Raw genomic sequence first — 12,056 nt, forward strand, 5'->3', positions numbered from 1 at the left:
CCAGATTGTTCTCAAACAAGTTTAAAGCGACACTGATGTGGAAAACAGAGGGAAGGGCCTTCTTGGGTTGGTTATTAAAGAATCGTTTTTGTCTTAAGTGAGGTTGGGCGAGGGCGTTCACAAGCTTTTCTCTCTGCAGAAGACACAGGGTGTAGTCTGAGATGTGCAATGTGCTGATTGGGGCAAAATCCTCACAGTTCCTAGACAAACTGCAAGACCGGTGATGTAAGAGAGACACCAACTGGCCCACAGCGTTTACTCCACCCTAGTGGATTAATGTACTCTCTAGATGCTTTGTATAAAACTATCTGCTTATTGTAATAAATGTAAATGCAATGAAAATGAAAACGTCTCTATTTTTTTTTTTTGCATTAATCATTTGTTTCTATATGTTGCACTAGTGGATGTTTATAGATGTAAGTGTCCAGTAACACAAATGTCTGTTTTCTCTAACAGTGGTTTTGTATGTTGTTTGTAAATTAGTCAATCAATATCATTTTGTATTAGTTGCTGGTTAAACAAGACAACACGATAAAAACGTGCTTGCTAGCTGTTCGACTGCTGCTGTTTTGTGATTTAAAAAAAAAAAAAATTACGTTTTGCTATAAATAAATACAAATACAAAAAGTTTTAATAATGGCAGGTTACATTTTTGTGACAACTTACCCCATATCATTTTTGTATCCCAGACAGGGTTTTTATAGTTAACTAAAACTTAAACAATAATAAAACTAAGATTAACTTGATGTGATAAAAAAAAAATGTTATTTGATTAAAAAAAATAAAAACCTTTTTAAACAAAAAAAAAAACTATCAAAATGAAAATATTGAAAAACACTTTCAAAATATTAATAAAAGGTAATGATGCTAAAAAGGTTAAATGACGCTCAAATAAAACTAATCCCAGATTTCAATGGATGTAAACACAAAATTGACTTTCAAAAATGAACCTACCCTGAGAAATATTCACTTGAGTAAAACGTGTGACAACTAGACCCAGTCTCCCCTATATGATAATACACTTCTTTTATATTATATTAATTTTAGGATTTAGTAATGCACATTATAATTATTAACTATAATTTGTTTTCAAATTATAGCAATATTTACATTTATATCAATCTTTATTTTAATCACGTGTTAAAAATTCTAATTAATATAACAGCTATTGGCTAATCTAATAGCTATTAGGCCTAATATTGTATAAAACACAGTACAAAAATCTAAAAATGCATGTTTTTCATCCATTCACTTGAACTGAGTTCATGCATGGAGAAGTAGCTAGGAATATTTGTAAAAGTATATTTGAAAAGAGGAAGCGCATATAGCTCGGAGTTAAAAGCCGAGCACAAATATATTATCTAAGCTTGTTCACATTTTATAATTGATTTGATATCATTTGCAACTGCGAGCATCAGACAAATATTCGAGTTATGCAGGGCCAGACAGGTGAAACACACAGAGGTTACCAGATTTAATTTCTACTAGCGCACAGAAGCTCGCAGAGGGCCACGCCTTTGCTATACAAACCACGCCCAATATCTAATCTCTGCGTTCTGATTGGTGGGTGCGACTAACGGGGCGTTGATTTCCGAGATGAGGAGGCTGGAATTTCTGATTTCTCGCTTGTGGGTTTCGGGGTAGCGGTGATGCGCGTCGCCCTGATCACCGACTCTTTTCCATCTTTCCGTCTTCATTCATTTGATTGCACGTGTTTACCCATAGATAAGTATGACTGAGAGCGCGGGGAATAAAAATGAGGATTGTCATGCAGCGAATGGTGTGAAACCAGGAAGAAATGGCATGGTGAAGAACCATCATCATCACCATCATCAGTATCAGAAGCAGGAGAAGGTGAGGCCATATCATGCTTTGAGATCTTTGAATCATGCATGGCTGATATTTCAAATCTGCTTGTGCAATTTGTTGTACGATGAAAATGATGATGCATGGCAACACAGCAGCTGTTCTCAATACTGTGCCAGGATTGGGCTCAGTTAGTGCATGACGTGCAGTTTCACTGTTTATGGCATGCTCACATGTGGAAAAGTAAAGTTTGACAGCCAGATAAGATGTAGACTTTCACCTGATAATATTGTTTTAAGAGCCTTGGCCATCGCAGCATCAAATATATGATGTGAAATTGCCATAAGTGAAAACTCGTCTGGATAAACTGTGTTTGTTGAACCAGAAAGTTAATGTGCAACCTCATGCTGCTTATGCATCAATGCAAGTCAAATGCAATGAAAATGGCAAGGCAAGATATAGATCTATATAGTTATATTCTAAGTTTCTATTTATTGTTCTGTATAAAACACTGCAGTAGTTTTAGTTATAAACATTATAATTATAATCTGTATGTAGTGTATGTGAATATTTTCATTTATATTACTAAAAATATTAACAACTGGAAATGTATATTAGTATATTTTATTTAAATTGATAGAAAATAGATCTATAGATTGATCAAAAAAGCCATATATAGGTAGCCCAATAAAATTCTACTTTTGATTTGTCTCTGTATTATATATATACTATGGATTTAAGTAACACATTATAATTTGTCATTTTAAACTGTGTTTAATTTTTAATAATATTTAAATATTCATATGTAAATATTATTCATATTAACATCTATATTTGATTTCATTCAAGTTTGTAGATAATACATCTATCAATGGATCTAATAGCTAAATGCACTGAGGAAGGCAAGTCAAGATCTTGATCTCATACCAGTGTCTTGTTGTGCGGATGATTGTAAGCAACTCATGAATCATGTTAAAGCTCTAGGAATTTCTGTCATAATAAAATTCTACTTTTGATTTGTCTCTGTATTATATATATATACTATGGATTTAAGTAACACATTATAATTTGTCATTTTAAACTGTGTTTAATTTTTAATAATATTTATATATTCATATGTAAATATTATTCATATTAACATCTATATTTGATTTCATTCAAGTTTGTAGATAATACATCTATCAATGGATCTAATAGCTAAATGCACTGAGGAAGGCAAGTCAAGATCTTGATCTCATACCAGTGTCTTGTTGTGCGGATGATTGTAAGCAACTCATGAATCATGTTAAAGCTCTAGGAATTTCTGTCATGTGCCTCCTGTACTGTCAGCGTTTTGAGTGGGAGATCGGTCAGCTTCATCTATTCCAAGATGTTCTATGCTTTGTGATTGTCACAGTTCCTTTGTTTATGCAACTAAACTGTCTTGTAAAATCATATCAGCTCTTTTGACTTCTTCTGATTGACTTTCCATTGTAATGTTCAGCAACAGCTTGCAAAGGTATATCACACACATCTATGTTTTGCAAGTGTGTTATTGTGTATTTTTCAAAAGACTTTTTCCTGGAAGGCGCTTTCAGCCTGGCAACTGAATGCAAAGTTGTGCTGCTGTCCTGGAGCTGGTGGGAGCTCATGTGGATGTCACTGTTGCTAGACTCCGTGGTATTTGTTAGTGGTGCATGATTAGTCACATGTGCCTGCAAATCACAGGGTTTTGAATGAACTACTTCATCTGTTTGGGCCAGAACTTGTGTGATCCTTTGGTCACCATGAGTAACAGAGCTTTTGACAATGAGAGGCCAAACTTCGACTCTATTTAAGTTAATCTGACTTTTGAAAAGTATCTGTGAATAAAGCTTTCAAAAGCTTGTCATGGTTTCTGTGCTAAACTGTCAGATTAACCAAATAGAATCTGTTGTTTCTGCAAATGTTTTACACATCTTGTAATCAGTAACCACAATGTGATGGTACCATGACTACAGTGTTTTAATGGGTTTTGCTTTACAGGTTTACCATGCTGCATGCAATGGAGAGCTTTACAGCAGGCCGTTCATCGAGTCCTTTGAGGAAACTCCCATGCTGGTTGCCGTGCTCACGTACATGGGCTACGGCATCCTCACGATCTTTGGATATCTGCGGGATTTCATGAGGGAGTGGAAAATAGAAAAATGCCACATAGCCAGAGAAAGGGAGGAGCAGAAGGTAAACACTGTCACGTGTGGATGACGGAAAAAAGCAAATATATACACTACCGTTCAAAGTTTTTTATTTTGTTTTGTTTTTTGGAAAGGCATTAATACTTTTATTCAGCAGGAAAGAAATATCTTTTAAATATATTAAAACAGAAAAAAAAACTTAAACCGTAATAATATTTTACAATTTACTTTAGTGTGTTTTTGTGTATTAAATAAATGCAGCCTTGGTTAGCATAAGAGACTTCTTTCAAACACAGAAAAAAATCTTACTGACCCCAAACCTTTGAATGTACCAGTTTTAATGTAAACGTACATTTGAACGCACCAGTTTTAATGTAAAGATGGAAACTTTTTATCATCAATAAAGTGGTTTATTGTCAAATTTCCTTGCAGTTTCATGTTATAAGGAACATTTTTAAAAATTAAATTACAAAAATAAGAAATCATTTAAGCTGTTTTTAAATTATGAAAACTCATATGCCTGAAAAGATGGTGTAATTGCCATGATATTTCTGTGACTCTTTCTGTGTAAAGCACTATGGTAAGTTTGAGAGGAAAAGGCTATTTTGTCAGAGGAAGGATATTGTGCAGTTTACCGTTATTGTAAAGTACTTTAGGGCAGTGTTTCCCAACCGGGGTGCTGTCTGTCGAGAGCAGGGGTGCCGTGTAAAAAATCCTTTTTTAATATTTTTTAATTGCTAAAATGTTCCAAAAAAGCATCTATAATATAATATCCATTTCTGATGTCGCCAATAATTAGAGATGCACCAAAATTCCAGCTGCCGAAAATGTTAAAATTGGTAAAAAAAAAAAGTTAAATATCTTAACCCTTGTTATGAGATGAGAGACATGCGGATCCATATGCAAGCTTTTATTAAGAGACGTGGTTTTAACAGGCATGGGTCAGACAATGGCAAACAGGTATATCGAAGGCAAGGCAAGAGATAAATCCAGGTAGAAGGTAAAGGTCCAGGCAGGGGCAAACAGAGTCAGAAAAAGCAAGCAAAGGGTTAATCCAAGATACGTGGCGTGAATCAGAGACCAGGAAAACAGACAAGGCAAGACTAAAAAACAATGAAAACTTAAACAGGCTCGGTAAGGTAGCTATCCGCTAAACAGGGATAAATGCAAAACAATACACAAGACTAAAACAGAAAACACGGAACGGCTCGGTAAGGCAGCTAACAATTGGGGAATGAAAAATGCAGAACAATACTCGGTGACTAGAGCAGGATCAGGGTAGGTGTTATATAGTGTGTGTAATAGCATTCAGGTGTGAGTGTAATCAGTGCAATGGAACATGAGAAATGTAGTCCAGGTTGATGTGTAACAGTCTGTGTGGTGCGAGAGTCAATATCATGGAAGGGCGACCTCTGGTGGCAAGTGGATGGAAATTCATGGATCGGATTCGTGACAACCCTACTGTTAGACCTACCTGAAAAACTAAAAAGCAATTTATTTAATTCGAAGGCCTGTCGTTATTTTTTATTTGTGCTATCATTATTCATTTCTTTATTTGTTCTTTATTTTATTACTGTTTGCTTCCTTGTCATTTTTTATTCAATTCAATCTTGTGCTACTGCACCAAAATTACCCCACTGCTTAATTAAAAAAGCAAAAATTAGTGAGATAGCTAGTTGTAATGGTAATTAAATAATGTTTACATATGTATAAAAGCCTACATTAAAATCTGTCATATAAATTGGTCTCTTCATTAGAAATTAGCCTACTGATTGCCACCATTGATGGACAAATGTTTTTAATAATATTAAAAATATCTGTATGACATTATATTCTGCAGGTCTTCCCTGTTGTACCGAATATCTATACTTTTCAAATTATCATATCGAAGTTAGAAATTCAAATATTGTGACAATTAATTTTGTAGGGTGCCACAAGTTTGTTAAAATTTCCAAAGGGTGCTGCGACTAAAAAAAGGTTGAGAAACACTGCTTTAGGGCACTGAAAGGTTGCGCTTTGTTTTGCTATGTACCTTTTATGGGTGTTGTTCTTCCTAAAATATTGGATTCAAGACAACTTAGTCACCCAAATGTAAGGAGCTGTTTTCAGGTAATGAACAAAAAACATCAAGTATGTGAATCTTTCTTTTTTTTTTTTTGTCCAGGACTTTGTTCCACTTTATCAAGATTTTGAGAATTTCTACACAAGGAATTTATACATGAGGATTCGGGACAGCTGGAACAGGCCCATTTGCAGTGTTCCTGGGGCCACGTTTGACCTCGTTGAGCGCAGTTCCAATGATTACAACTGGACCTTTGAGTAAGTAGGCCATCTTGGACCTGAACAGGAAAACAACACCACGTCTTTAACTGTTTTATCTCCCAAGATGAGAGCTGCATTAATCTAATGATTATAATATCAAGGTCACTTTCAAGCCAATGTACAATAAGCTTTCAAAAGTAAGGCTTGATTATAACCTGATGTGAAACGTGAGGTGACTGAGGTTGCATGAGACTTAAAATCCAGTCTAGGGTCATCAAGGGTTAGTTTTGGTTCAAAAGAAATCTTACGCAAGTGTATTGTGCTCTTTCAGGTACACTGGACGAGTGGTGAATGATGTGATAAACCTTGGCTCGTATAATTATCTGGGCTTTGCAGAGAACACAGGCGCCTGTACCACAGCTGCTGGAGAGGTGACAGTGAAATTTGGGGTGGGCATGGCCAGCACCAGACAGGAAATGGGTGAGTGCTTATTGGTTACTGTTGGTTTTTGGGAAATATTGGGACATAAGGCACATTTAAGCATTAAACATAGGCATGCAACTCATTCCATGTACCATTTGTGCTATTGACATTATTGATAGCTTAAATTGTGAAGATTACTAAGGAAATGTGTTCTTTTAATTTTTTTGACGTTGACCGGTAAGCAACCATTTAAAATCCACCCAGAACACACTGGAGAATTAGAGGACACACGGTAGAACTGCAAACCAGTCACACAGAAAGTATTTTTGTTTAAAAAAATAAAAAACAAAAAGAGTAGGTAAATGAAAAAATAAATGCCAGATATAGAGATGTAGCAAGACACATATATAGCAAAACACAATCGCAGTGGTCAAACACATCCGTCTACTGCATGTTAACATAGAAAACAATGGAAAAACAGTGCAGTGGAGTGCAAAACTCATTCTGTATGAATGCCCTGTATTATAAGGCTAGATTACTTAACTCTGATTTGAGGAATCCTGTGGAGAAGCGCTCCAAAAATGTCGCAAGTTTAGATGCGTCTAAGCCAGGGCTATTCAATTGGCGGCCCACAGGCCCAATCTGGGACAATCATCTTCATCCGGCCCGAGGGAAGAATACGTGCAGGTCGCACACATGCCTTGAATTGTTTTTTCCAGATTTACGTGGTCGAAACTGACTTTGAAGGATGCATATTATCAAATAAATCAAATAAATGCATTTTCTTACAGTGACCTGACACCGTTTTTCCTGTTTGTAGGGATGTCTGATTCTAAGTGACGAGTTGAACCATGCCTCTCTGGTACTGGGAGCCCGGTTGTCCGGCTCCACCATCCGGGTTTTTAAACACAATAGTGAGTTTGCACTGACAGGCACATCTCTTATCTTATCATCACCATATCTATATGCTCTCAGTCCTTGTTCACAGCTGTTAACAGCACAAGGTAAAGAATGAACTTTTGGTGCAGCTCCAGTGCACACAAAGCATGACCCATGACGCTGCAACTGCTCAACCTCGACCCATGTTAAAATCTTGAAGTTGGGGTCCTGAAGTTAACTTTTTTGTAGTTTGGGTTGTTTTTAGTCTTGTTTCTGAATGCCATTTTGGTTAATGTCCAGTCAAACACTATGAATTAGGGGTGGAAACGTTTGCGGGAAAAAAATCGAACCGTATAGTTCTCCACACACGGTTCGGTATGCGCAAGGACCGCGGGTCAACTTGAATCGGACAACGCATCTGTAATATGGTTTGCTATAAATAACACGTAAAACAAACAGGGTTCGGCTAATATATGTTTCTGTTGATGGATGCGCATTCTGGCTTACCAATACATTACAACAACAGCGATGGAAAAAAAAGCGTGGACAAACCATTCACTCTTGTTCAATGCGAATGCCGTATGCTGTAATATGAGCATTTATTCCGTCATCACCCGGGTGCTGATAGCGAGAGTGCACAGGTGAGACCTGAACAGCACACGTTGATATCGGTGTTTTAAGCTAAACTCGTTTAAGCTAAACTCATTTAAGCTTTGCCAGTATAAGAGCCAGCGGACGCAAGCTCGAGTGCGCAGTGAGAAGATTTGTGCATGCGCTCATCCAAAGCGCGCAAACCCACACCTCAGAACGCAGGCAAATATTAAGCTTTCTCTGAAGTATTGTGTTTAAGTGGACAAATTCACACAAAAATTGTCAAAATGGTAATTATCCTATAGCAGACATAGCCGGCTGAACGTACTATATCAGTGCACTGGATCAGTGCATTCTCTTAAAGTGACAGCACTTTCTTTATATTAATCAAACAGCAACAACAAATAAATCACTCACTGCTCTTGATTGAATAGCTTTTGTAACTTTAAAAAAGATTAAACTTTAATTTATACAGTCAAATATACAATGCTGTTTTACATTTCATTACTTTATTCAATTTCTGTACCTGAAAACTAATGTTAGACCTACCTAAAAGAAACCTGAAATCACTATTTATTTTATTTGTATCTTTACTCTATTGTATTTATTTGTGCTGTTGCTTGTAGTTAGATATATTATTTTTTATTTTCTTTATTTTTATTTGACTATAGTTTTTGCCTAAACATAGCACATACCGAACCATTCCAAAACCGTGGCTCTAAAACCGTGATACAAACCAAACCGTGAAAAGTTGAACTGTTCCACCCCTACTATGAATACAAATTTTATCACTGGAAAGGTCAGCTCTCCATCATATTTCAGCTGTGTTATTCTAAATGAATCATTTAAATTGGCAATTTGGACAGATGACTGTCAGTGATTAATACATTAGCTTTTAAATTGATAAAGTAACTTGAGGTGAATAGGTAATGGTCCTTGAAACCCTTTGAGTCAAATTGTAGAGGCTTGGGGAAACTTTAGCAGCACTCTGATTACTTATTACTGAAGTGCTTGAAGCAGTTCTTGCACTGATATTTTGCAATGAATTTATGTGCTGTCATTCCTTAAATTATGACCAAGGACACAGGCAACATTTTACTACACTATGACCCCAGAATACCACATAGTTTTCATATAGCCACTTTATCAGTAGCTTATGTCACCAATGTCATGCCATTTAAACTTTTTTTTTTTTTATGAAGACAAGTCTTATACAAATTTAAAGAAGTCTTTGGGTCAAATGTAGTTATTTTACTCTGGGTTAAACATGGGTTAAACATTTTATTTGCTTAAATGCAGATATGCAGAGCCTGGAGAAGTTGCTCAGAGACGCTATCGTTCATGGCCAGCCTAGAACACATCGACCCTGGAAGAAAATCCTCATTCTTGTGGAGGGCATCTACAGGTGATTGAACTCTCACTTTCTGGGATTCCTCTCATTGTTGCAAATGTGCATCTGTATTGCTGTGGTTTTCTCAGGTGTGAAACATGTTATTACATGTGCTGCACTTTTGACAGTTTAACTATCAAATTAATTGCCAAAGTTTAATGTACTCAAACATGTTCTTTACTCAGTATGGAGGGCTCCATCATACGACTGCCAGAAGTTATAGCCCTGAAAAAGAAGTACAAGGCCTACCTTTACCTGGACGAGGCACACAGTATTGGGGCATTAGGACCCTACGGTCGAGGGGTGGTGGAGTATTTTGGACTGGACTCCAAAGATGTAGACGTCATGATGGGCACCTTCACAAAGAGCTTCGGTGCTGCTGGTGGCTACATAGCAGGGAGGAAGGTATGAAGTTCAAGTGCCAATTTGTAATTGCAATACATTTTTACCAATAGCAGAAGTCCTTATATACTTACTTTATGTTTTTATATAAAAAAGGTTGTGAAAAGTGAAAGAGGTTTAGCAAATATACCAGGGATCCTCAAATCTGGCCCACGAGATCCACTTTCCTGCAGAGTTTAGCTCTAACCCTAATCAAACACACCTGAGCATGCTAATCAATGCCTTCGGGATCATTAGAAAATCACAGGTAGGTGAGTTTGATCAGGGTTGGAGCTAAACTCTGCAGTGCATTGGCCCTCCAGGGCAAGATTTGAGGAACCCTGAAATATACACTACCATTCAAAAGTGTGGAATCAGTAAGATTTTTGTTATGATCTGTTATGATCACCAAGGCTGTATTTATTAAAAATAAATACAAATCCAGTAAAAATTTTAATATTATTGTTAAATATTATAATGTTGTTATTTTTTTATCTGATTACAATTTAAAATAACTGTTTTCTATTTATTATATTTTTATATTAATTGTATATAATTATAATTTATTCCTGATGGCAAAGCTGAATTTTCAGAAGCCATTACTCTTAAAAGTCTTAAATCACAGGATCTCTCTGAAATCATTTGAATTTGCAAAAATGTTTTGCCAATAGTGCCATTGTTGAAAACAGTTGTGCTGCTTACTTTTTTTGTGATGTATGTGATATATATATGTGTGTATATTAGATATATCTTTTCAAGATTCTGGATTAATAGAGAAAGAACATTATTTATTTGAAATGTTTACTGTCATTTTTGATCAATTTAATGCAAAAGTATACATTTTTTAAGTAAAAAAAAGTAAAAGTACTAAGTTTTGAACGATAGTGTATCATTTTCTTAGTCATTAGTAAAACTCAGTTGTTTAACTGATATACAAAGCTTACAAGATACTTAGTCATTATGAAACGTCTTTCTTTTTATGCTTTAGGATTTGATAGACTACCTGCGAACTCATTCTCACAGTGCAATTTATGCCACCTCTATATTAGATATATCTTTTCAAGATTCTGGATTAATAGAGAAAGAACATTATTTATTTGAAATGTTTACTGTCATTTTTGATCAATTTAATGCAAAAGTAAGTAAAAAAAAGTAAAAGTACTAAGTTTTGAACGATAGTGTATCATTTTCTTAGTCATTAGTAAAACTCAGTTGTTTAACTGATATACAAAGCTTACAAGATACTTAGTCATTATGAAACGTCTTGCTTTTTATGCTTTAGGATTTGATAGACTACCTGCGAACTCATTCTCACAGTGCAATTTATGCCACCTCTATGCCGCTTCCTGTCGTGGAGCAAATCATCACTTCTATGAAGTGCATTATGGGGAAGGATGGAACGACAATAGGTTAGTTTTACTTTATTTTACCTACTTAATTTTTCTTGGCTTTGATTTCCCTTTTTAATTTTTTTTGTTCATTTATGCCTGATATAATCTAAGGCACCCAAAAAAATATTCTTATCATTTACTTTCTCTCATGCTGTTCCAAAACCATATTATTTTATTTCATCCATGGAACACAAAAGAAGAAATGCTGAATAATATAGTGGCTGTTTTTTCCTAATGAATGTGGACTGAAGCTTTTAAGCTTTGAAAAGGACAAAAAACACCATAACAGTTTTCCATAAGACTTGTGTTCAAGTCTCATGAAGCCATACAATAGCTTTGTGTGAGGACCATTTTCGTTTTCAGGCAAATAAATGTCAATTGTGTGTTGTTCAGTGCTCCACAAGGTGGCAGGATTGACCCAAAAATAGATAATCAGCTTGCAAGGATGTACCATGGATGGTCTTCAGCATTTTGAAGCTTAATTAAAGCTTAAAAGAACATTACATTTGTACACTTATTTACCTGCCAGATGTTTTTTTTCTTTTTTTACCAAAGTGCCGTGCTAGAACTTGCATATTACAGCAGATAATTCAGGTGGCATAGATACAGATCAAGATACCAAACATTTCAAACAAGAATGTTGTGTCACGAAATCACTACAGGCCAAGAGTCATCCATTCTGTTTTCACAAGATGAAGGTGTTAGGCTTAACAAAATCAGGCCAGCCTTCAATCACCAATGTGTGTGTTTTTTTTTTTTTTTTTGCGTCTGGCAATCAGT

General features: G+C 35.6%; 1 protein-coding gene across 1 annotated transcript; it reads left to right on the forward strand.

Annotated features, from left to right (window-relative positions):
* Window positions 1-1,638: 1,638 nt before the first annotated feature.
* On the forward strand, window positions 1,639-10,924 carry LOC107588289 (serine palmitoyltransferase 2-like; the record flags this gene model as incomplete). Its single annotated transcript, XM_016276325.1, has 8 exons — window positions 1,639-1,854; window positions 3,811-4,005; window positions 6,124-6,278; window positions 6,553-6,721; window positions 7,465-7,558; window positions 9,414-9,519; window positions 9,690-9,909; window positions 10,874-10,924. Coding segments are annotated over exons 1-8 (1,113 nt in total), but the record flags the coding sequence as incomplete, so codon positions are not given.
* Between the last annotated feature and the right edge of the window lie 1,132 nt (window positions 10,925-12,056).

The sequence above is a fragment of the Sinocyclocheilus grahami genome, unplaced genomic scaffold (genome assembly GCF_001515645.1).
Source record: "Sinocyclocheilus grahami isolate Dianchi unplaced genomic scaffold, SAMN03320097.WGS_v1.1 scaffold101.1, whole genome shotgun sequence".
Classification (NCBI taxonomy): Eukaryota; Metazoa; Chordata; class Actinopteri; order Cypriniformes; family Cyprinidae; genus Sinocyclocheilus; species Sinocyclocheilus grahami.